Here is a 27233-nt window from a genome sequence, read left to right as displayed (position 1 = left end):
TCTATCCGAAGGCAAGTCTTCTTCACTGGACACTTCATCACCACCAGGCCTATATGCTTCATCCTCTGCACTATCGTCACTGTCATGACTGTCTGAGGATCCCTCTGAACTAGACAAAGCAACAAAGGCTGTCTTGGGCTGTTTTCCTTTACCAATTGTTCTTGTAATATTTCCAGTAGCAGCAGCTCTTGTCAGTGGCCTCCTTCCACATGCTGCTGCTGCTGTTTTTACATTCTTACAGCCTCTCTTTGTTTTAGCCTTCTTGGTTTCTTTTCCTTTGGACCAAGGTTTCGGAATTGCTGTGGGTTGGGGCATTTTTTTTGTGGGATTTTGGGCTTGCTTTTACTGGGTTGGGCCATTGTTTTTGGTGGTGGATTGGGCTTAGGTCCAAGACTTGCAGTGGGTTGGGGGAAAATTTTTTCTGCTTTGTCTCGGTTACCAGCAGCCAATGAGGTAGGTGGCTCCTTTGGTTTTGTGGATTCAGTAGTATTCTTTGGTTCAGAAGTTGGATTGCATGGTGTTGTGCTGGGAATTGGTTCAGCTGTGGCATTGGTGGTGGGTTTTGGGGTGGGGATAATGGTTGGTATCAGCATCAGCTCCTTGCCAGAAACCACTAGTTTTACTTCCTCAATATACACTGGCTCAGATACTCCATGTTCGTAGTACACATGAATAACCCCCTTGTTCTGCTGAGCCAGGTAACACATCTCCATCAGCTCATTATCATCTGCTATTGCTCTTAAACCAGTTTGCATAGGCCAATTAGGCACCAACCACCAAGTTTGGCTAACCTTGTCATACCCAATTTTGTTGTGATAGTCTCGGATGAAGAATACATCCAGCGTGTCTGTATCAATATCCAGCAACTCACAAGTCTCTCCACCGTTGTAAGACATACTCCTATCAGCCCCTGTGATAAACGACCCTCCATGGTGAAATATAATGGTAATTAACGGATCACCCATCTGCCAATATTTACAAAAAAAAAATTAATTGATCACACCCATTGTTTGAAATCAAACATCACTGCTAGTAATAGATTAAGAATCTGAAAGTAAAGAATAATCAATTATTGTCCACTAATAAGAAATGAATAAACATTACTGATGTCATACCAAGAAATCACATCTAGCTATGCAGAGAAAGTGTGAAATCAAGAACATTATTTTGGTTTAACTAAAGATAGCAGTTCTCTAGACACTAACTTCAATCTTCATGGATCAAACCATTCAAATTTACATACCCTTTCCCACAACTAATCCACTAGTCCAGGCCAAATTCATCTAACAACTTGACTATTCCAATAGCTAATTTAACTTCATTAGCAATTGCAAAACTTACTTTATATTATTCTAACATATGTATGCAAGAATCCATTATGATCACACATTCTGTTTAACTAAACAGCATTACATATTTCATTCAATTTAACTAAACCAACCCAATACAAAGAAAGGCAATTAGGTAAATCAGTCAAATTCAGCATCTGTTATCAGAGTTACAAAAAATTTCAACTCCCAAAAGATCTTTACTTCTACTGTGATCATGCAAACTCTGTTTAACAAATTCATTGATCAGAGTCATTGTCCTGAAACACATTAACAGTTTGGAAACTCCTCCACTAAGAGCAGTAAACCCTAACACATAAAGAACACGTTTTCATATCATCAAAACACAGGAAACACTCCTACTCTATAATTTTCTTGGCCAAACCACTACGAAAGCCAGTAGTGATTAAACCCTAGCACAGAGAACAGAACAGAGGCGTTCATACCCACCAAGACAATCGAAAAAAATGGCCTAAACTTTTGTGAATATTAGATTAACAACAACATCAAAAAACAGAGGAACCACATTTTTTTTTCATTTTTGGCTTACCTCTTTCAGAGCAATCAGGCTTCCCAACTTTGTGTATGAAGGAGAGGAAAGCAGCGATGCTCCAAAGCCAATGTCTTCCACTGAAATCGGAGCGGTTAATGGAGGAGCACATGCACCATTGGAGATTGAGGGAGGGAGAAGAAGAAACCTCACTCTGTGTTGTGTTTGTTTCGTGTTTAGAGAGGAGGGAGACAATACGTTATTGAAACATTGAGGGAGGGACGTAATCAGCGTGAAACGACGTCGTTTCATGTCATTTTGGCGCCACAGTCAAAACGACGTCGTTTCTGTGAGTCCCACGTGTCAACGACGCTGCCAGCTAAGCTTTACGATTGCGCCACCTGTCCAAAAATTGCTGGAAGGACCACTTTGAGTCCCGGAGTGCAAGTTCGGGGATGACTCTGAGGAACTTTTAAGTTCAGGGACTACATTGAGGCTTAACTCGAGTAAGAGGAGAAGAGAAGTTTGTGTCACAATATTTATGACGTCACGCGTGACTGCAGGTGGTAGAAGGTGATGCGTAGTTGACAGTGGAGAATTGGCAACTGCTGGTGGCGGAAGAGGACGTGTGGGCGTGTGGCCAGCTGCTGGTGGCGGGAGCGGACATAGGGGTCTTTGACGTCAGTGATACATAAGCAAAGAGAAAGAGTTTTGTAGTTATTTTATTTTTTACTGTATATAAGAGTGAATGTGGGATTAAGATTACTCTTGATTTATAATTTTTTTTCCCTACTTGTTAGGCTTCTTTTGCAGTTCATATACGGACATAGATTATCTCAATTTTTTTTAACAATTGAAGGAGTAAAATATTTAAGCTTAGGGTAAGCATTTAGTGTTAGGGTTAGGAAAGAGTATGTATTTTCCTCAAGCTTAAAGGCTATCTCTGGGATGGCTTCTTTGTAGACCATCCATCTCTTAAACTGAAGCTCGTGGAAGAGTGATTTGAATATGGCGTCAGTTAAACCTGGCGTTGCCAACGCCTTTTTGCATTTGTATCAGTTCGTACACTTGTGCGTACGCACACTTGTTGAAACTTGCATTCCTAAGTCATCTCAGGGTTTACTTGTATATGGCGCCAGTTAAACCTGGCAGGGCACACTCCCAGGAGCTTCTCGGTGTTATCACAAAGTGGTGCCAGTTTAACCTGGTGTTGCCAACGCTCAGGGCACACTCTCAGGGAGTTTTTTGGTGTTATTTTAGGATAACTTCTCGTGTTTCAAGTTGTCAACGCCTTATTTATTCATTTCTCACCATTAATTTAATAAGTGGGACAAAAAAATCATGAAAGAGAAAATAATGAAGGATTAGAGATCACACTTTACTCCTTCAATTTTTTTTTTTAATAATTGAGAGGATCCATTCCCGTTTATACACTAGTTGGTTGCAGTTGACTAATATCCTAGTTGGATTACCTAACAAAATTGTTTTGTTTTCATCTAAAACCACATTATCTTAAAAAATTAAAATAGTTGATTTGATACTCTTCACCAAAGCAAAGCCCATGTTTTGTTAAATGTCTTATCCTTTCAAAAATGAATATGAGTCAAGTTTGATATTTTTGTTTAATAACGAGCGAAAATTCAAAAACAAAATTACATATAAACTGTTTTAGAGAAAAATATTCCTAAAAAATTTATTGTAAAAAGAAAATCATAAACAATTAAATAAAAAATTTAGGTGTGTTTAACTTTAATTAATCCATTTGCACAATTATTTCTGAACATGTGATTAAGTGTTATGTTTCACTTAGTTAACAAAGTTTGGAAAGTTGTTACAAGCGAAAAAATGCATATAACCTTTTATTCACACAGAATATTTCATTATTTTATTTACAATATATATGTTATTGAGTTGAAATCAACTAGTGTGTAGCACAAGCATTCCAAACATTTCTACTCCTCTGCAGAATTTCGTCCTTTTTGGGATTGAGATCTGGAAGTGTGGCAACATATTTGGACATGTCGTCATAACACTGCTTTCCCACAACATTTACAAGGTTGGAACAACATTTTTCAGTAACTGTTTGATTGCCATAAACTACACTCGAATGAATCTCGTCGCGACAGTCTTGCGCTACCTTCTGTGAACAGCGGCTCAAATAGGTTTGGTACATTGCAAGTGGTGATGGCGCCAAATTAGATGCACCTCCACTTTCGACCAACAAAGAAGCATGAGCCATGACGATGAACAATACACAAATGTTAAGGAGTGTTGCCATGGTTCAATGCTCGATTATCAATGTCTTTTGTTATGTCAAATCCTTTGTTGATTATGATGATTTGTAAAGCGGGTTTTATAGGGGACAAACATATAACTCTCTTATTGACATGATTTGGTTCAATTAGTTATTTGATTATGACACGAAAACTTACAAATAAATATGAGTTTTCCATAACTTATGTCATTATTAAATATATGCAAGTTTGTTTCAACAATATTTAAAAAAAAAAACTAACTAATACATGGTTAAATCATCTTCTTTCCATAAATGAAAAAAGATCATGCATAACTAGAAAAACTTAGAAAATATTTGGAGTTCAATTAAACGCAAATTTAACTCAACCTTCCTTCTCAAGACTTAATTACTAAACCGTTATGATTATTAATATTTTTTTTGATAACCTTGTGTTCGAGTTTTGTTTTTATTTTAGTGTGTTGAGTATTTTTTGTTTCAAAAAAAATTAATGTTCTTTTGTTTGTCATGTAGAATGAATTTTCGCTATTACACTTTTATTATTGTAAACAAATATGTTGATTGGTGCATTGAGAATATATTTTTTTGTTTGGCTGGTACTTTAGTTAGTTATCTAGCGAAATTGTTTTATTTTCATCTGAAACCACATTATCTTAAAAAATTAAATAGCCGTTACTCTTCACCAAAGCATAGCCAATATTATTTTGTTTTGTTAAGAAATGTGTGATCCTTTGATATTCTTTTTTTTTTAAACAACGGACAAAAATTCAAAATACAAAATTACATATAAATTGTTCTAGAGAAAGATATTTCTAAAAAGATTACTCTAAAAACGCAATCATAAACAATTAAATAAAAAATCTAGGTGTGATTAACTTTAATTAATCCATTTGCACAACTATTTTTATTCGAGAACATGTGATTAAGTGTTAAAGTTTCCATAGTTATTACGAGTGGAAAAAATGCACGAGAATCGTGTAAAAGTTGATCCATTTACTTTCGCTACCAGGTTGAATTTAGTTAGAATTTTAAACATATCAACTAAGTTAAATGTCCGTCTAATTCATGTTAGTGTCTAACACTCAAATATGCTCGTACAACACATGTTATGCATATACTTGTATTTGACGAGATTTTTTATTCTTTTTCATAGCCATTTCAAATATAAATTGAATAGAGTAGCGTTCGATGAAAAGATAGAGAAATATCGCATTAGACAAATCAGTCTTTTAATAGCACTTTATATCAGAGTCATAACGTTTCTGTCCTTTAAGTAGCGTTTGTTTGAGAGAAAGAGATAGAAAAATTGAAATTGAGAGATAGAGACTAAGAGGTAGAGATTGAAATAAATCTCAGTATTCTGTTTGGTGTAAAATAGGAGACAGAAATTGAAACAATAATGAAACTCTAATTTAATTTGAACAAAAGATAAAATTGGAATTAATTAATTGAAATGAGGATATTTTAGGTATAAAATGTTATTAAAGTTTCAGTTTATATCTCTAAAAATTTTAGTCCCATGTGTCTTCACTTTTTAGAGGTACTGAAATAATAAAATTTTGGAGACAGAAAAAAAAATTTTAGTACCAGTCTCTGAACCAATAAACATAATACTGAGTCTCAATCTCTCCATCTCTGTCTCAATACCTCAAAACAAACACTACTTTAAAAAACACAAAAAACATTTTGGCGACTTAAAAACTTAACAGTGTTAACAGAAGGACTACAGGTGTTCAACAAGAGTTAATTTCAAGAACCAATTTAGTATTTTAATTGTTCAGAAATTAATTTGTCTAATGCAATAATTTTTTAGGGACTAAATCATCACTTTATTCTTGAATAAAATATCAATAGTAATATTAAAAATGGTCAACATTAGTAGTTAGGATATTAGTAGTAGAGAATAGATAAATTGGCATTTGCAAATAGTTGCATATTATATAAATATACATATGTTTAACTCATGTTTGTATTCTATATTTTTTAAAATTTGGTGATAAAGGTTTTTATTTAGAGAATATTTTTGGTGAAGAAGAAAATTGAATAAAAAATAAAGATTCTCACTAAATTAATAAAAATATGTATATAATTTTTTTATTGCTCTTATTCCAATAAAAAGAATTATTTTTTTATTTAAAAATATTCTTGATCGGAATATTATCCGATGTTTTATGAGGTACCTATGTTTCTATTTATATTTCACTCTCGTGAATCATTAATCAAATTTTATTTTTTTATTCTGACTAAATATTAGCATAGTTATCAAAATCGAATCAATGAGACTATTAGATTATTGGGTCATTAATTTAATCGGTGGGTCATAGATTGAACCAGTTGATCTGGTCATAATTAAATAATTATATAAAATTTAATTTAATTTGTTTCTTTTCATAATAAATATCTTTTTTTGTTTTATTTTATATTCAATTAATTATTATTTTTAAATTTTAATAACTCATCAATTAATTTATATTTATTATACTCTTTAAATATTTATAAATTTATATTTATTATACTTTTTAAGTATTTATAGAAAAAAATAAAAATAACAATCATTGAGATAAAAAATATGATTTAATTTTATTTACATAATACATTTAATAGAAAAAACATGCATAAAAAATACATATTTTTTAATTTAATCAAATTTAACCAAATTTGATGAATAAAATTAAACTAATTTTAAATATATTTAATTATATTTTATTGGATTTAATTAAATTTGACCAAATTAAAAGTATTTAATCAATTTAAATGATGATTTAATCTGAATTAATGATTGAATGACGAAATTTTCGATCTAACCGGATCAGTTCGCATTAGAAAACAAATAACACATAAACAAACTTGAGCCGGCTGATTTGGCATGTTTGGAGACTTTTGTGTTTCAAGTTTCAACTTTCAACGGCTAAAGGGTAAACTAAAATCTAAAAAGGGTAATATTGACTGACGTGGCAATTTGAAGGCATTTGATTGGCTTACACACCTCCACCTACGTGGAGGAGAAGCTAAATCCGCTTTCATCCTCGTTACCGCGTGATCTACAATTTAATTAGATGTTTAGAAATTTAAACAAATCAATATCAAAATATTAAAACGAAATAATCTTAAAACCCTAAAATTGAATCCATTTATTTCATTTTTGATAAAAACCATAGTCTTATTTTATTTTTTCGTTCCTGGCCTCTCCGATCTGCAAAGTCTGCGACTGTGCCTAGTGTTGTCGCTGCAAGAGGTTTCATTTCATTTTATTTCCGAGATCCTTTTTAAACGTTATAATTTTGGGAAATTCATTTCTGAAATTGAACAATGATGAACTTCTGATTTCTGAATTCTGAAGTTCTCGTCGTTTTGTGATCGCAGGGGGAGGTCCATATTCGGAAGATTATACTTCAGAAGATCTTTTTTTTTTTTGCTACTTGTAAGGTAGATTTTTGAAACATGAAAAGCACTGAGAAAATTGCCAATTTGGCTTTAGCAGGTTAGTGGAAAGTTTCTCTTCAATGTTACTAATTGATCGTTTCTTTTATTTTATTTTTTAAATAATTTTGCTTTGTTAATTTATGTTTTGGAGGTAATATTTCTGAGTAAATTGGAAATGGGTGAAAATGAAGACTAGTCTTTGGTTTCCCTGAAATTACCTTTAAGAATTCTAGGATAATTCAGTTGATGTTTATCTCTGCTCCTGCTACTGATTAACATAGATGGCTTGGAATGTAAATTCACTAAGCTGTAGGGTTGAATGAGTGATAAAGTGATTGTGGTTTAGAATTCTTAATAGGTTCTTGAATTCAGATGGTTGTGCTATTATCCGTTTGGATTGTCCATGAGAGGAGTTAAAATCAAGATATATGTAGGCCTTTCAAGTTCCTTTCTCTCCAATTTTACATGCATAGGGAGCCAAAAAGCGTTTCTCTTTTTCTTTTCTCTTTTTTTCATTTTGTTTTTTGCTTCTTTTTTTTTTTTTTGAGATAATTTTTTGTTAATTAGTTAGTTTCTATCTTTTGTGGCAGGTTTAACCTTTGCACCTCTTGTAATTAAAGTAGAACCAAATGTAAATGTTATCTTGACTGCTTGCCTCACTGTGTTTGTGGGATGTTATCGTTCCGTCAAACCAACTCCGCCTTCTGTGAGTAGTACCTTTCATGCTCAGTTACTTCATATGTTGCTCTTTGTTCATCTTGAGAACTGACTTCCCTGAAATGTGGCATGTATATAATAATAATGCAGGAAACAATGTCTAATGAACATGCCATGCGTTTTCCCTTTGTTGGGAGTGCAATGTTGCTCTCACTTTTCTTACTCTTCAAATTTCTATCAAAGGACTTGGTGAATGCTGTATTGACAGCCTACTTCATTTTACTTGGGATTATTGCGCTTTCGTATGTTCTTTACCTAGGGCCATTATGTCCCATGTAGATTCTTTCCCCTTCATATTTGCCATCTTTCTAACATTTATTCTTTCTCTTTTTACAGGGCGACGGTATTACCACTTATCAAACGGTATTTACCAAAGCACTGGAACGAGGACATCATTGTCTGGCGCTTCCCATATTTCCGTTGTATGTGAGACATGCTTGCCTCCTTCTTTCACCCTACTCTCTCTGTGAACTCTTTAACTGGGGTATCAACCCTGAAGTTATATATAACCAGTCATCTTTTAGTCAGTGATGATATTCTTCAACTTGTATCACTTGCTTCTGCTGACTACGGCAGCTAGTTTTGTGATGTACGTGTGAAGTATAACTTCCTGAGAATTTTTCCTTGCCAAGTATACTTTCTTTTTCTTGTTTAGTTAATGACTATATTTGAAGCAAACACGTACATAAAAGTTATATGAACAAAATACCTATAGGGGACATATATAGCGACAAAGTGTTTGAATTTTGCATTTTTTTGGCTGTTTGCATTTGGTCTAGTTGACAGTAACTTGCTTCCATCATGCAGAATGATATTTTTCATTACACCTTTCTTACACAGCTTTGGAGATTGAGTTTACAAAGTCACAGATAATTGCTGCAATCCCTGGAACTTTTTTCTGTGCTTGGTATGCTAGGCAGAAGCATTGGCTGGCAAATAATATATTGGGGCTTTCTTTTTGTATTCAGGTTTGATCCTTAATGTGTTGTTCCTTAAACTCATTCATTTTACTTACATTTCTCTTGCCTGGAAAAGGTATCTTTTAGAACTGTAAGGTTAGCATTCTTTGTTTCTCTTTATTGTTGTGCTTTTGTACATATTATGAGCAACTGAATTGAATGCATTAAATAATAAATATATTCTTTTATATCATAAATGTTGAAAGTATGATAATTATACTCCGAAGAGCAAGGGTTTAGAAACTAACTGATAATACCTTGTTTGTGTAAATCACATTTGAATTAGTAACTAGTGGAGTGACAACTGGCTTAATCTTTAATCTTCGCAGGGAATTGAAATGCTTTCTCTTGGATCTTTCAAGACTGGTGCTATTCTCTTGGTAAGAATATTTTCTTCAATTATCCTCATTGTTAATGGTGTTTTTAGAACCGTTTTGTTTTAATTTTAATTTTAATTTTACTAAGTTTTAATTACTGTTTTCCCCCACTGGATCACCCGTCATTTGTCTGCAACTAAATCAAGCTGCTCAAAATTGTGTTCTTCATTTGAGAAAATTTAGATAAGCTCTTTTCTTTTTTTTTTTTTTCTGAAAGAAAAAAAAGGAAAACAAAGTTTTGGAGAAGCAATTCCTCATTTTTTAATATCTTGACTTTGCTGATTTCCAATCCTTTTTACCGAGACTAGTATTTAAACAAAGTTTCTACTACACTTTTTTTTTAGTGTTTCCTGTTAGTTGATGTGTGTATCTTTTCTATTCATGTGTTGTGCAGACTGGACTATTTGTATATGACATTTTCTGGGTTTTCTTCACTCCAGTGATGGTTAGCGTTGCTAAATCATTTGATGCTCCGATAAAGGTTAAAGTCTTATATAAGTGAATTGAGTTTATTTTCTCCTTTATATGAAGTTAAATAGTATACATTATACAATATCTTCCTAATATTGATCATTCCAATTATTTTTCAGCTTTTGTTCCCCACAGCAGATTCTACCCGGCCATTTTCAATGCTTGGCCTTGGTGACATTGTCATCCCTGGTAGGCTGACTTGTTTATTGATGTATTTTCTTGCAAATGTATCCGGCTTTTTGTAGCAGTGAGATTAGTGTAGAACTTCTTAATTTATATCTGGTATTGGATTCTGATATATTGTAGGAAAAGAGTTGTACGTTAATGAGTGAGTAGGGATGTTAAATTTTTAAGTGGCTCAACTTGAGGAATGTTAAAATGCAAGTTTTTAAAACAAAGGTAATGCATTTCACCACATTATCTGTCAATTTATAGGGACACAAAAGTGAGTTTCATGTGGAATGAGGAAGAATGGTTGCTCTCACCTTTGGCTTCATGAAACCTCAAAAGCTATTGGTAGAGCAACAAACAGCAACAAAATAAAATAACAAATGTTATCTCCCTAATTACACCTGATATAACAAAAAAGTTAAATGTAAATTCTTGTGGTAGTGTCATCCTCTACTAACCAGAACTTCTAAGATCTTCACCTAGTTTAAGTCTGTAAAATTCTTCTTTGAGATTATTCTGATCTTCAATTTTGTTTCACCTATGGTTAACCACATATTTAGTCAATGACTATTTTATAGAGGCTGTATGGTTGTTTCAATTCCATCCATGTTGCACTTGCACTACTTGACCATTGTTCTCTATGTGACCATTTGAATAGGGAACTTTTCCTATCTCATTTCTGTTATGAAACATGTTTCATATTTTCTTATATGCTTCACATTGTGGAATTAGTCATGAAAAGATTATATACTTTTTTTTATTGTATACCCTGCATGTACTGCAGAATTTTATGCAGTTTTCATCTTTCATATTTTCATACTTATGTGCATTTTGGGGTGAAGAGTCAGTGACTTCTATGTCATAATTTTGTTATTTCATTTTTTTTATAAAATACCCTCAGGTATCTTCATAGCATTGGCTTTGCGGTTTGATGTGTCTAGAGGAAAACAGCCTCAGTATTTCAAAAGCTCATTTTTAGGATATACTATTGGCTTGGCGCTTACAATTTTTGTGATGAATTGGTTTCAAGCTGCTCAGGTGACTGGATCTGAGTACTTATTTCTTCTTTTACTTCCCTCTTCTGTTCTTGGCTCTCAATTATGATGTCATGGTAGTTTAAGATAGAAAGTATTTGAAGATCATATTGACACATATGGCTGATCAAGCATGTGAAAATATCATGTTTCTTTGACAATTTTGTGAATAATATGATGAAATGTGCATCCGACTGACAAAATTAAGGCCATGTAGTGTGCTGGGCCATCCTGCAGTTTGAAAACACCTACAAAATTAAGTACTAAAGTTGCAAAGTTCCTCCAGTTTTTATGTTTACTCATATATCATAAAATATTCATCAATTATAAATGAACTTTGAAGTGTTAGTACATTTTAGTAGAAAAGAGTACTATTGAAATTAGCTTTTTTAGATTCATATAGGAAATGCATTCTCTTTTAACATGGATTGATTGGATTCCCCCCTTCCCCCCTCCTTCTTTCCTTTTATCTTTGTTTCAGCCTGCTCTTTTATACATTGTACCTGCTGTAATTGGATCTTTGGCTGTTCATTGCATATGGAATGCTGATGTTAAACAGGTTCGTTTGACTTACTAATTTTACCTCTGATCTGTTCATTGTTAAATTCTTACTAATTTTTTGTGAGGGCAGTACATACCCAATAGGGTACTTTGTAAAAACAAATTACTTGCAAATTGCAACAGTGTAATGGCAATAAAAGTTTCAAGCATTTTCTTTTTAGAATAAAAATACCTAATGGTTCATTGATAGTGGATCAAAAGTTAAATTCTATTTTGGATATTAATTGAATGTTAGAAACCACTAGAAAGTGTGAGTTTTAATTTTGGTTTGAAACTATAACATTGTAACTAAATTTTCTTCTACTGTAAGGTTTTAACTGTTTTTAAAAAAACTGCATCATGTTACAGATCAAAACTAAATCTTGTACATATTTACAAATGTAAATTGACCTAAAGTTTCCTGTTAAGGTTTCTATAAGGTTATTAAGTATGTTTAACATTTTATCGTAGTAATAACAATCCTTATGAATCGAGTTATAGTTAGAGGAAGACTAACTGAATGTATGTTTAACTAGACTTAGACCTGTAGAATTTATGCATAACAACTTTTTGATTTTGTTTCAAATCAGTTATTGGAGTTCGACGAGTCCAAGATAGCCAACTCATCTCAAGAAGGCAGTGATCCCAAATCTAGCAAAAAGGTGGAATAAACTTGCATACCATAACTCTTTGGAATTGAAATATTGGAGTTGGAGAAGAAATAGTCATTTTCTGGAAGCCCCAGTTACCTGTAATGCTAGCTTATTCAGCAGCATACATTTGTAAAAGATTTGTGATTGAGAAATATATCATTAGTCCCATTTTTCTGCTCAAGCATTTTTCTATCACTTAACCGATTTTCTTTTATCTCCTTTCATTCTTTCTTATCTTTTTGTTGTTTCCAAATTCGTTTTCACTGAGTATACATAATTTTGACAAGTTTGCAAGAGGAAGCCTTCTTTGTTAGATGGCGTTTTTAATTAGGGTAAAATATATTTTTTTTCCTTAAAATTTGTTAAAAATATTCATAAATTTTATTTTATTTCAATTTTGTCTCAAAATTTTTTGAATTGTATCAAATATATCTATGACAGTTGATTTTTTAAAAATATTAGGACCAATTCAACAATAATTTGGGCAAATCACAATAATAAGCTAAAGGGAGTAAAATTTTACACCAATCAGCCAGAACGAAAACTGCTTCATGAATCCACCAATGCACGTTTACATGTAGTTCGAACCAGCTAAATTCGAACTTCATTTCTATATTGGGTTCGAATTATACACAAACACACGCACACACTAATTCGAACCAGCTTGGTTCGAATTACACACACAGTAATTCATGGTATAATTCGAATTATGCTGTTAAAAAATTAATAATTTATTAAAAAAATATATATTTTATTTCATACGTTAAAAAAAAGCTAACAAAATATTTAATTACGAGACTTCTTTAAAATATTAATGAGCTATCAATTCGAATTCCATAAAATACTTTTCTGTCCTTTTTTAATAGCTCATGAATATTTTTTAATAAATTTTTTTAATAAATTTATTTAAATTATACTACAAAAAATATTTTATCCTATGTAAAATAATTTTAAAAAAATGACTTAAAAAATGTTAGGAGTACTATAAAAATTTGTAATGTTTTAATTAGGTAAATACATGCATGTACTCAAATTTTAAATAAAATACTTTACATAGTCAATAATAATTTAGAAATGAAAGAAAATATTTTATTCCATACAAAATAATTAAAAATATATTTTATTCTATACAAAATAATTTTAAAAAATGGCTTAAAAGATGTTATGAGTACTATAAAAGTTTGTAATATTCTAGTGATTTAGGTAAATACATGATAAAAATATTTTTTCTTTAATTTCTAAATTATTAGTGACTATGTGGAGTATTTCTTTAATATCCTAAGTCATTAAGACATTACAAATTTTTATAGTACTTCTAACATTTTTTAAGCCATTTTTTAAATTATTTTACATAGAATAAAATATTTTTTTGTGGTATAATTTAAATAAATTTATTAAAAAATATTCATGATAATTTTTTAATAAAATTATTTAAATTATATGGTGAGATATTACATGATTCGAATTACGCATAGGGAAGTTCGAATCACTCTGATTCAAATTATATGGTGAGCAATTCGAATTCTATACAATAGAAATTCTGTCCATTCTTGATAGTTCATGAATATTTTTTAATAAATTTATTTAAATTATACCAAAAAAATATTTTATTCTATGCAAAATAATTTAAAAAATGGCTTAAAAAATATTAGAAGTACTATAAAAATTTGTAATGTCCTAATGACTTAGGACATTAAAGAAATACTCTACATCGTCACTAATAATTTAGAAATTAGAGAAAAAATATTTTTATCATGTATTTACCTAAATCACTAGAATATTACAAACTTTTATAGTACTCATAACATATTTTAAGCCATTTTTAAAAATTATTTGTATAGAATAAAATATATTTTTTAATTATTTTGTATGGAATAAAATATTTTCTTTCATTTCTAAATTATTATTGACTATGTAGAATATTTTATTTAAAATTTGAGTACATGCATGTATTTACTTAAGTTATTAGAACATTACAAATTTTTATAGTACTCCTAACATTTTTTAAACCATTTTTTTTAAAATTGTTTTGCATAGGATAAAATATTTTTTGTAGTATAATTTAAAAAAATTTATTAAAAAAATTTATTAAAAAATATTCATGAGCTATTAAAAATGGACAGAAAAGTATTGTATAGAATTCGAATTGATAGCTCATTAATATTTTAAAGAAGTCTCGTAATTAAATATTTTGTTAGCTTTTTTTTAACATATGAAATAAAAAATATATTTTTTAATTTTTAAATTATTAATTTTTTTAATAAATTTTTTAATAAAATTTTTTTAATAAATTATTAATTTTTTAACAGCATAATTCGAATTATACCATGAATTACTGTGTGTAATTTGAACCAAGCTGGTTCGAATTAGTGTGTGCGTGTGTTTGTATATAATTCGAACCCAACTGGTTCGAATTATGTAGGAATGGAGTTCGAATTTAGCTGGTTCGAATTACATATAAACGTACATGGGTGGATTCATGAAGCAGTTTTCGTTTTGGCTGATTCACGTAAATTATTTTCTCCCTTGGCTTATTTCTGTTTTTTGCCCCAATAATTTTATCAGCACAACTTTTAACATAAGCAAATCAAATATAGTTATTATTTATTATTATTGAATTATTCATAAATTTTTTTAAAATTTAGCTATCAAGAGTATATTTAATACAAATAAAAACTTTCAAAAACAAAAAATATATTTTATATTTTTAATTATTAGAATTAAGATATAAAATTTAAATTTTTATTTAAATTCAAATAAAAAATATTTTTGTATATATATTTATGTTTTAAAGTTAGTAAATAATAAATTAAACAAAGATAGTAGTTAGTAGCTTAAAATTGAAAAGCGAAATGTTAATAAACTGCTAAATTGCTGTAAAACTATTTGATTAATGAGAGGTGGATGCTAGAAGGTTAATTATTTTTAATAGAAAAAAGAATGCATTTTTAATGGAAAAAAGAATGGAGAATTAACTAATATAAACTCAAATACAAGAAAAAATAATTATTTAATATTTAATTTTATAAAAAGTTCAATGTAAATTGTAAAGTTCTTTCAAAGAGTATTTGTATACAATGTTTTTGCAATCTAACAATTCCTATACTATAGTATTTACTATTTAATATTTAACCAATCCCTATTTACCTTTTTATCTCTAATTTCATTAAAATACTTCAATTTAAACCCTAAAACTAACCGCAGAGCAGGTTAAACAAGATTAACTCAGATTAACTCTTTCCCTATAAGCACCATCCTCCCCTATTAGATTAGGGCTCTTGGAGAAAGTAATGAGTCTTGACAGAAGTAAGGAACAGAGGTTGAACTAGAAGTCTTGGAGAAAGTAATAACTCGACCAACGGGAGAGGAACAGAGGCCGAACCCAGTGCAAGGAGGGAAAGAAGTCTTACTAGAATGCCCTACTCCCTTCATGTTCCCCCGCTCACAAGCTTAGCAAGTCTTGATTTCATTGCAAGGCTCAAAAGGTTCAGAGCCTACATGATGGAGAAGAAAATAAAACTTATTGGCGGCATCATTGAAGCACCAAATGTTGAGAAGATGATCTTTCCTGAGATGATTCCTCCTAGCAATGTCGCACCAAGAAGAACTCGCTAGATTATAAGTTGATGCAGAGGTCATATTCCACTTCTTCAGAACCTGATCATGGCACACTTCACCTGACGGTTCTATGAGCCCTACTTTCATCCCAATCAGCCGCCCCTTCCCATCCCGAGCCTCAAGAATCCTCAGAATCTCCGCGTCTTTGTGTGCCAAGAACTTGCACTCCTCGTTTATCTGCTTCTCCGGCATCGCCAACCGGCTGTTATTAGGCTCCAAATCAGTCTTTGTTAACTTCCTCTGCATCACAAAAGTTACATCAAATCCTTTCAATGAAGCTATAATCGCCTTGAAAATTTCCGGAAGCTCTGGAATATCAGTCTTTGTTGTTGATGTAGATGCTAATGTGGATCCTGTTGAAGGTGATGATGCAGCATTCTTCTTATCCGGCGTCCTCTTGTCTTTATTCTTTTTCATGCTTGCCTTTCCAAGAGAGTGGTGCAGCTTCAAAGCTTTGAAGAACCTCTTGAGTACAGCGTGGTCCTCTTTGCGGTAGAGACTCTGATTTGCCTTAATTGCTGCCCGGTTCACTTTGCAGTACTCCGGATTCTGCAGGGACACTAAGACGTCAATTCTTGTAAGGCGGAATGGATTCGGAGCCATAGCTTCTATTGTTTTCAAATCCAGCTTCAACAACTCCTTCAAAGTTTTCTTGCTTCTCATCTTGGCAACCATGATTGACACTAGAAACACTTTCCAAAAACAGGTTAGGCTTTCTTTCACAAGAATGTGAGACTCATGAATCAGAATTAATAGGATGTGCTTTATTTATAGTTGAAGGCTTTAAGCTATGATATAATTAAATACTTTCTGTTTTTAAAAAATCAATTACGGAAGATTTTGATTGATTTTAATCTGTGTAAGTTTAATTTAAGATATGATATGATAAGATTCTGTTTCAAAATAATTATTTGATATGACCAGGTTTAACTGGACACAACACAAGTTTTCATTTGAGTTCGTTTTTGTTCTTTCCAGATTGGTTTTCATTTAAGTTTAACTGGACAGTGGATACACACAGTTTTAACTTTTAATTGAATGTTAGATATGATTTGAATTTTGATTTGAAAAATTTTCTTCTGTAAGGTTTTAACTGATTTTTCAACCCAAACATTTTTCTATCACTTAACTGATTTTTTTTTCTCGTAAAAAAAAAGAAACAGATTTTCTTTTATTTCCCTTTTTTTGATCTCTCGTCTTTTTGTTGAAAGAAAAAAAAAAAAAAGAAAACAAAGTTTTGGAGAAACAAATCCTCATTTTTTAATATCTTGACTCTGTTGATTTCCAATCTTTTTAACCAAGACTAGTATTTAAACAAAGTTTCTACTACACTTTTTTTTTAGTGTTTCCTGTTAGTTGATGTGTGTATCTTTTCTATTCATGTGTTGTGCAGACTGGACTATTTGTATATGACATTTTCTGCAGTGAGTGCTTTTGAGTTCTGAGAATTTGTACTGATTCTTTGAAGAACAAATGTCACAAGCTAGTTGAACAATAATGACAAAATACTACTTTAATTTTATGATATCTCTCTCCTTTCATTTTGTTTCTTTAACAAACATGAGCAGTGTTATTCATTCTGCAGCAATTGTGTGGTGGCCTTTGTTTTGTCCATGTCAAGAATGAAATTTGTTCCCTCCAATTTCCCTCTCAACCTTTCAAACTTAAAGCAGTGTGGTAAGGTAAGGCAATTCAATTTCTAGATGTAAGCCTTTATTGGCATAATTGAGTCATTTTATTCAGTTTATCCAATTCAATCTCTCATTAGAAGTATAGATAAATGTAAAGCACTTGTTTAAGAGCGATTGAAAATATTACATGGATGGATATTAGTCTGCACTCACTGCAACATATTGGTTGCTACTTTTGGCAAATCATGTTCTTTGGGTTAAACAAATCATGTGTTATTACATCAATGGTTCTACTCATATTAAACCGACAGATTCTCAAACAAGCAGAGTCCTATAAATAAATCTTTGGGTTAAGTGCTACTTGGCTTTTAATGCTTACTTTGATCTGAAATTTTGATTAGTCCAGATATTGATTATTCTTCCCCTCATGACAGAGAGAGGTTTTCTGCATAGTCCATGAGAAATTTGGTGCCTCTTTAAGTAACTAAGTAACCAAGTCCTTCAATTTGGCCTTTCATTCTCTCCTCACTTCTTGCTCCAATCAGGTACACTTCTTTGTTTTCATTTACTACCCCCTAATAGCACCTTTCTATTTGTAAAATTGATCACTAATCTTCCACGAGGATTTAGGTTAATATGATGCTGGTACCCTTGTATTTTACCCTTACTTTTTTCATGCTGCAGGATCCTAAATACTATATGCTAAAGGAAGACGTTAGTCCTTGTATATTTGGTCCAGTAGAGAAGCAGAGATGGTCTTATGCTTGTGCAAAGCAGATGACCGATAGGCTAATATATGGTAAAGAATCTACTTTTTCTCTTTTTAATGGACCCTCAAACTGGGAAGAAAGTCTGCTATGTCCAATTTCCTCAGAGATTTGATGGTATTGATACACATGATCGGTATGCTAACAGGAACACAGTTTTCTTTGAATCAGAATTTATAGGATGTGCTTTATTTAGAGTTTAAGCTATGATAGAATTAAATACTTTCTGTTTTTAAAAATCAATTACAGAAGATTTTGATTCATTTTAATCTGTGTAAGTTTAATTTAAGATATGATATGATAAGATACTATTTTAAAATAATTCTCTGGTATGATCCTAGTCTTTAATATCACAATTGACAGGTTTAACTGGACACAACACAAGTTTTCACTCGACTTCGTTTTTATTGTTTTCAAATTCGTTTTCGTTCAAGTTTAACTGGATAGTGGATACACATAATTTTAATTGAATGTTAGATATAATTTTAATTTTGATTTGAAACTAAATTTCTTCGGATTATCTTTATTTCCCTTTTTTTTCCTCTCTTATCTTTTTGTTGTTTCTAAGTTAGTTTTCACTCAAGTTTGACTGGATACTCAGTTTTGCTTTGATTTTAGACACGTTTACAAGATCAAGAGGAAGTCTTGTCTGTTTTAATGGCTCCTTTAGTAGTTTGAAGTTTGAAATAAAACTTAAAATTTAAATTTATATTTTATATTTTATTTAAATTTAAATAAAGATAATTCTGTATTTATATTTATATTTTAAAGTTAATAAATGATAAAATAAATAAAAATAGCAACTTAAAATTGAAAAACGAAATGTTAAATTGCTCTAAAACTTTTGAGTTGATGAAAGGTAGATGCTAGGAGAACGAGATTAGCGTTTTTAACGGAAAAAATGAAAATTTGAATAATGTAAACCAAATACAAGGCAAAAACAAAAACAAAAGATTATATAATATTTAATTTTATAAAAAATTCAATGTATATTGTATATGGTTGAAAATTCTTAAAAAGAGTATTTGTGTACAATGTTTTTGAAACTTAAATTTAGACTGGCTTCTAGCATTGCCATCAAGATCCTAATCAAGAATCAATGAAATAACCTAACAATATCTAATACGGTATATTTTTGCACAAAAAACGTAAATAATAGATCTTTTAATTTTTTTTAATAATATTACTCTAGTTAAATTTTTTTTAATATTTGTAATAGTTGCTTGTTGAATTTTGAAAGCTAAGCGAAAAAGAGGGAGAGCGCTCTTTTCGCCATTTAACAACCTTCACCACTCTCTGCAAAAAATTTGTGATCGTTAATCATCACTCATACTTTTTAATCTTCTCCCTTTCCTTCTTTTTCATCCTTTAATTTCCAAATAACAGTTTATTTCTTCATTTTTTTTCCCTCGCTTGTTAGTTTCCGTTTTTATCATTCTTCTCAACAGTACAATGTTTTAGTTTCATCCTTTCACCACCAAAAAAAGAAAGAAAGAAAGAAAGATAATATGTAATTTTGGAGAACATTTTTCAGAAAAAATAAAAATAATAATAATAATAGAAGAAGTGAGAGTTACTTAGAAGAAAAAGAAAAACAATGGGTTCGATTCGGACGATGGTGATGATAATGTTATACTTTTCATCGGTTTTCATGTTAGTTTCGGGAGATAGAATTTTCATGAAGCTGGAAGGGTCAAGATTCAATGATACAAAGGATTATGCTTATGAACAGAATTTAGTTACCAATATTGTAGAGTTCTTATGGCAACCGGGAGAATCAGGTTATCAACATGTCTGGCCGGTAAGCAAGCTCTTCATTAATGCAATGAAATACATAAATCTAATGAGTTAGTAATCTTTTCAATGACGGTTCAGCGCTATCACTATAAAAAATAGTTATTTTTACTGAAGTGTTATTATGTAAATAAATATATGTGTAAAATTATTTTATATTTTCAGTTTATTAAAATTAAATTATAATTTTTTTTTTACATACACAGAGAAAAAAAACAGTATAATTTTTTTTCATATTATACAAAATTTATACAAAGGGATTTAAGTTGTGATAATTTGTATGGCATGCTAAAAAAGAACAAAAATTGTTTACCCTTTCCTTGTCTTTTTTTTTTAATTAATGAAAAAGCATAATTTCCTTTTAAATTTGTGCTGATTTCATGGGGGAAAAAAATACCTCTTACATTTTTGTGTACTACTATAGCAAGTTAATTTTTGTTATCTTAATTAGACACTTTGCGTACGTTAATGTAGTCACACATGTGTAATATCTAGGATTTGGATGTTATTTATGTATTAGTGTTATTATTAATTATGAACTATTATTAATAAGCAGGATATGAAACTTGGGTGGCAAATAGTTGTGGGCACAATAATAGGTTTCTGTGGAGCAGCATTTGGAAGTGTAGGAGGTGTTGGTGGTGGTGGCATATACGTTCCTATGCTTACTCTTATTATTGGGTTTGATCAGAAATCATCCACAGCTATTTCAAAATGTAAGAGTTCACCATCCTACAAATAATAATAATGTATCTTTATTATTTATATAATATTTAGGGTTAATTACATGTTATACAGGTTAAAATATTTTAGGTTATGTATGTAGTCTTTAGATTTTAAAATATATATATAATTATTTTTTTATTTCTTTAAAATGTGGAAATAGCTAGATTTTTTAATTAATTTTTTAAAATGTTTATTTTAATTAAAATAAGTGTATAAATTATGCATGTATTTTTTTTTTATAATCTTTCTTAAATATGCCACTTTAACAAATAATATAAAAAGACACCTATATTATATTTATAGGTTCACAAACATCACTACCTCATGTATGTTAGTTGTTATTTGTTTTAGGTATGATAATGGGTGCAGCATTGTCAAGTGTTCACTATAACCTTAAACTGAGGCATCCTACAATGAATGCTCCTATGATTGACTATGATTTGGCACTTCTCATTCAACCAATGCTCATGCTTGGCATAAGCATTGGAGTGATTTTTAATGTTATATTTCCTGAATGGCTGGTCACCATTTTGCTGCTTGTTCTTTTCTTAGGTAATGATTTTTGCTTGTTTATTTCTAAATATTAAAAATATTAGATAAATATAATTAGTTTGTAAATTGTAATAGTGGTTACACGTTAAGATTAAACAAAAAATCAAATTTGATTTCAGTTTATTTAAAAATTAGTTTAGATTGATAAACTAAATTTGTTACCTAGATTATTTCTTTATCAAATAATAGACTTATTATTTGTTGAGTTATTACACCTTATATACTATGTACTATTTATATACTCTAACTAAAAAATAATTACAATGGTAAGTCTATTATTGATAAAGAAATAATCTAGGTAACAAAATTGATTATTAACCAGTTATAAAAAAGAAAAAAAATCAATTTTAAAAACAAAAACCAATTAAAAAAATAGCCAATTTTTTTATTTGAAAATATATTTTTTTAATTTAAAACCCGATTTTTTTCATAAAAACTTTTTTTTTTCATTTAGAAACCGGTTTTAACACTTTCAAAAATTAATTTAGCCGTTTTTTTCCTAATATAAAGTAAGTTTAAATCTATAACACATTTATATTAGAAAAATTAACTTTAAAATTCAAAACCATTAACCGGTTATGATTTGACTAACCGATTTACAAATTGGTTTTTAACTTTTTACTTATTTGATTAACCACGTTTTTAAACTAGTTATAATTTATAAACTATTTTAAAAACCCAGTTATTTAAAATTTAGTTAAAAATTTTTAACCGACTAATCGGTTTTTAGTTTTGTCATGTACAGTCCTAATTTTTAACAATGAGGGAAATGCTAGGGATATTATAATTTATTATTTTTTGTCATTATTTAGATTAGTTTAGTAATTTAATCACATATTTTATTCTATATTTTTAAATATTAATAATTAATTAATAATAAAAAAATAATAAATTCTGATATTTTTTATTATTTATTTTTAACAATTATACATGATAACTACACAGTGAATCTCCTATAAAAATACACATACATTTTTTTCAGTTAGAGTGTAGTGTGTAATTATCATGTTATAATTGTCAAAATCAATTATTCTTTTAATTATGAATTTGGTTAGTCATTATGTTTCTGTTCCGATTCCTTTGATTGATCTTGCTAGTTTGCAGGAACATCAACAAAAGCATTCCTTAAAGGTGTTGAAACATGGAAAAAGGAAACAATAATGAAAAAGGTCTCGTTATTCTTCAATAACGCTATACACACACAAATCGTTCACTTTTTTATTTCTTTATGTACTTACCAAGTATTATTGAGGGATAATCAGTATAAATATGATAAATTAATGGATACCAAGAATAGTAATAAGAAAAAATTCAAAGAGATCTCTATAGTCTATCCAAATATTAAATATTATGTTGTTATTAACATTGAAATTTTAATTTAAAATGAATTCAAGAACTAGATTATTTTCAAGCTAATGTATTTAATTATAGGTGAGGTTTTGTTCAAGATATAATTAAAGAAGTATATTATTATTCAACAAAAATGTTTGGAAGTCTATTTTGAGAACCATATGGAGTCATAATTTATTTTTTTTTTTTAAGTTTTTTAATGTATTCATTTTTTTGTTTGTATTCCTTAATTATATTATTACTGAAATAAATTGATAATTTTAAATATTAATAAATATATCATTATAAATATTAACCTAAATAAAATAAATTTATGCTATTTTTTCTCTAGATAGTCTTATTTAATTTGCTTTATGTTTGATTCCAGGAAGCTATGAGGAGACTAGAGTCAAACGGTGAGTTGAGAATCTATTCATTCACTTTATGATTAGGTCTGAATAATTTATTTTCTTTCTCCTTAATTAGCTTTCGGAATATATACACTTTTTATTTATTTACTTACTTATTTATTTTTCCTTTTGATATAGGTGCTGCGTCTGAAGTAGAATACAGACCAATTCCTACTGGCCCTAATGCCATTAAACACATAGAGAAGCATGAGGTCAGCATACTCTGATTAAATACTTCCATGAAATATTCTTATATACATATATACTTATAACAATATTTTATACTGATAATTCATCAAAATTAAATTTATATATGTATAATAATAATTATTTTATATTAATAATGTATTAAAATTAAATTCATATATACATATAATTAGGATGGTCAAACGGGCTAGTCTAACCCATTTAAATCCGATCTATTAAGTTCGCTTTATTCGTAGGCCATAATTTTTTAGTCCGGACCGTTTATGGTCAGCCCAATGGATTAAACGGGCCAATCTCTTTATTTTTTATTTTATTTTTTAAAAAATATTTTGACAAAAAATACTATTTTTAGGTCAAAAACCTTTTAAAAAATAATATTTTTTTAGTTGATAGATCGAATTTTCGGGTCAAATCGGGAAAAATATCGGTTAAAAATACTACTTTTTCTTAAAAAAATGTCAAAAAAAAATAAACGGGCCACCCGTTTAGCCCGCGGGCTAGCCCATTTAATTCGCTGTTTTTTTCGGATTAATCAGGCTCAACCCGTTTAGCCCGAAATTTAAACGGATTTAATTTTAGAGGCAAAATTCATCTATTTAAATGAATAAATAGGTTGACCCAATAAATTTAACCCATTTTAACGGTCCTACATATAACAATAATTAAAGAACTGAACTTGTGTACATATATAATAATATTATCTCATAATATAGTAACCAAAAACTTATCTCATATATATATGGCTATGAGTCCGGTACTTTAAGATGTGTTGCAAAAAATTAAAGCAATATTTTTTATTATTTAATAATATTTTTAAATTTAAAAAATGAAAAAATATCAAAATATAACAAAATATGTGTTTAGTTTTAACAACACTTATATAACTATAGCAACCGTGAAAGTATCTTATTATATATGAGAATTATATATATCTAACTGATTTTGATTTACCCATTGTGCAGGTGACTCTCATTGAAAACGTATGTTGGAATGAATTTGGACTTCTTGTTCTAGTTTGGATTTTATTCCTTGCAATACAAATTACCAAGGCATGCATGCTAATTTTCTTTCTTCATATCTTCAATAGAAAGTTTATTGCAACCGTAAACTCTCCATAACTAACATGATTGCACAATCTCCTACTCTTGGCAACAGAACTACTATACAACCACTTGTTCAACATCATATTGGGTATTGGAAGGGTTACAGGTAAATTATATATTCATGCATTGTCTCATTGCCATAGTAAAGGAATATTTAATTTGTGGATTGAGCTTTTTTAGGGTTTTTAATTCTTAATTAGGAAGTAATTGGTATGTAAAGGTGCATCAATTAATATTCAATATTCTCAGAGATGAATATTAAGCCCATTTCAATATTCTTAATTAGGAATATTAGAGCTTAATTAATTAGTAGCTCTTAGAAGTTAGAAGCCATACATGTTAGTTTAATAATAGAGTTTTATTAAGAAGTTAGCTTTTTTGAGCTAATATTAATTTTTTAAAATTATTTTTTATTTTAAATTTTAAATCATAAATTCTAAATTTTAAATTTTAGTCCTAAATTCTATACACTTAAAAAAATAATTTTATAATAACAAAAAATTAGTAATATTAACTAATTAAAATTTATAAAAATATTTTAAAAAAAACACAAAAAATTAGGTCAGAGTAGTCCAAAATTATTTTGTCACATTTATATTTTTTATTATCATTGAAATAATTGAGTAATATTAAATGTAAAAATGTATAGTCACCAAAAAAAATGTAAAAATGTATAATTATAAATGTACGTATATTTAAAATTAAATAAGATAATTTTAAATTATTATTTCTATAAGATTATTGTAAAAACTAATTCTCTGTATTTAATTTTATTAATGTAGATTCCAGTTGCATTAGGGGTGTGTGTATATGAGGCGGTTTCATTGTATAAGGGAAGGAGAACACTTTCATCCATAGGAGAAGGAGGAACAAATTTCAGTGTGTTTCAACTAATCATGTATTGTTTCTTTGGAGTGGTTGCTGGAGTGGTTGGTGGCTTGCTGGGTCTTGGTGGAGGATTCATAATGGGACCTCTCTTTCTTGAGTTGGGGGTCCCACCTCAGGTTTCAAGTGCGACTGCCACGTTTGCCATGACCTTTTCCTCTTCTATGTCTGTCGTACAGTACTACCTCTTGAAACGGTTTCCGGTTCCTTATGGTTAGTTTTTTTTTTTTTTTTTTCCTTTTCTTTTGATATATGGATATAATTTTTTTTTTATTTTTCACTTTTAAAAAATATTATAGTATTAATATTTATTGTAATTTTTAAAATTAAATTATAACTTTTTAAAAAATTATTTAAATATTTATAAAAGAATTAAAAAATAATTTTTTATAATAAAAAAATTTATTATTTTTTTAAGATAAATATTTTTAAAATTAAAAAATTAAATATAAAATAACTAATTTATAAATTATTTTTAATATAAATATTTATTATTTAATATTTTTTTAAAAGAAGTTTAATTACGCTGTTTATTTAAACTCGGCCGTTTTATGGTTAATTTCTACTTCATATTTCTTAGTTTTTTATTAGATAAGTTTGGAAAAAGAGTAAACCAATAACACTTAGGTAGCATTTGTTTTATGATACTAGTAAAGATTGATATTAAAATTTTAGTTTCTATTCCTAAAATTTGAGTATTTCAGTACCTCCAAAAAGTGAAGATACAGGGAATGAAATTTTTTGGAATGAAGACTTAAACTTTAATAATATTTTATACCTAAAATATCTCTATTTCAATTAATTAATTCAAACTTTATCCTTTGTACAAATTAAATTAGAGTTCATTCTTATTTTACTCTATATCTCTCACTTTACACCAAACACAATAGAGACTTATTTCAGTCTCAGTCTCTCAATCTCAATCTCTATCTCTCTTTTAAATGCTACCTTAAGGCCTACTTGAATAGGTTCATAAGTTTTTTTTTTTTTTTACTTTTAACTTATGTAAAAATATAGTATTAATATCTAGTGTAATTTTCAAAACCAAATTATAGCTCTCTAAGAAGCTATTTAAATAATTATAAAAAAATAAAAAAATAACTTCTCCCATAATAAAATTTTTTCAATCACATTTCTTTTTAAATAAATACTCTTAAAACTAAAAAATCAAATACAAAATAATTTATTTATAAACTAATTTTAATATAAATATTTATTATTTAAATTAATTTTTTTTAAAGAATTTAATTAAGTATCTAAATTGGACCTTAGCATTTTAAACTGTGGTTCATCATTTTGATTTCGGCTTCAATATTATTATGAGGTGACTATTCACATAATTTCTTTTAACTAAAAATAATAATTAAAAATTAACAAATAATTTAATATATTTAGTCAAATTATTATCTAATAGAATTAAATTAATAAATAATTTGATATATTTAACTAAATTATTATTTAACCATTTTTAAGGATTATCTTTACATAAAGTTAAATTTCACCTTACAATAATTGTGGCCTTTATTGCATCAATATTTGCATTTAGGGTAATTACTCAAACTAGCCATCAATTTATGTGTATATTAAAAATAAATTTGCATCATCTAAATTTTGAATTTTCACCTTAGAAAATAAAGTGTGATCTCTCATTTTTGAATAATTTTTCTCTCATATTTTCTCTTATTCCACTTATAAAATAAATGGTGAGAGATTACACTTTACACTCTAAAGTAAATTTTAAAATTTAGAGGATCCAAATCCTATTAAAATCAGTCACTAAAATCAGCCACCAGT

At 29.1% G+C, this 27233-nt stretch overlaps 3 protein-coding genes and 1 long non-coding RNA gene across 4 annotated transcripts; 3 read left to right on the top strand and 1 right to left on the bottom strand.

Moving 5' to 3' along the window:
• Positions 1–3739: 3739 nt before the first annotated feature.
• Positions 3740–4096, bottom strand: LOC112757733 (protein DOWN-REGULATED IN DIF1 11-like). Its single transcript, XM_025806289.1, has one exon. It carries the CDS (start codon positions 4094–4096, stop codon positions 3740–3742), a length of 357 nt encoding a protein of 118 aa, XP_025662074.1.
• Positions 4097–6944: 2848 nt separating this feature from the next.
• LOC112755439 (signal peptide peptidase) lies at positions 6945–12598 on the top strand. Its single transcript, XM_025803527.2, has 12 exons — positions 6945–7307; positions 7436–7553; positions 8086–8201; positions 8303–8454; positions 8549–8634; positions 9053–9180; positions 9501–9551; positions 9943–10029; positions 10139–10208; positions 11092–11228; positions 11706–11783; positions 12355–12598. The coding sequence occupies exons 2-12, from the start codon at positions 7514–7516 to the stop codon at positions 12433–12435; spliced, it is 1026 nt and encodes a 341-aa protein (XP_025659312.1). The 5' UTR covers positions 6945–7307; positions 7436–7513; the 3' UTR covers positions 12436–12598.
• Positions 12599–15674: 3076 nt separating this feature from the next.
• On the top strand, positions 15675–18755 carry LOC140180400 (uncharacterized). The gene is made up of 4 exons (XR_011874616.1): positions 15675–16741; positions 17621–17717; positions 18101–18211; positions 18351–18755. It is a non-coding gene; the product is annotated as an uncharacterized lncRNA (long non-coding RNA).
• Positions 18756–20106: 1351 nt separating this feature from the next.
• On the top strand, positions 20107–26045 carry LOC112755437 (sulfite exporter TauE/SafE family protein 3). The gene is made up of 9 exons (XM_025803526.3): positions 20107–20234; positions 20784–20943; positions 21305–21505; positions 22610–22674; positions 23223–23250; positions 23383–23456; positions 24414–24500; positions 24607–24660; positions 25337–26045. Exons 1-9 carry the CDS (start codon positions 20112–20114, stop codon positions 25655–25657), a joined length of 1113 nt encoding a protein of 370 aa, XP_025659311.3. The 5' UTR covers positions 20107–20111; the 3' UTR covers positions 25658–26045.
• The last annotated feature ends 1188 nt before the right edge of the window (positions 26046–27233 follow it).

This window comes from Arachis hypogaea, chromosome 16 (assembly GCF_003086295.3).
Source record: "Arachis hypogaea cultivar Tifrunner chromosome 16, arahy.Tifrunner.gnm2.J5K5, whole genome shotgun sequence".
Lineage (NCBI taxonomy): Eukaryota > Viridiplantae > Streptophyta > Magnoliopsida > Fabales > Fabaceae > Arachis > Arachis hypogaea.
The sequence above is the reverse complement of the archived record's forward strand: the minus strand, read 5'-3'. Positions and strand labels throughout refer to the sequence as shown.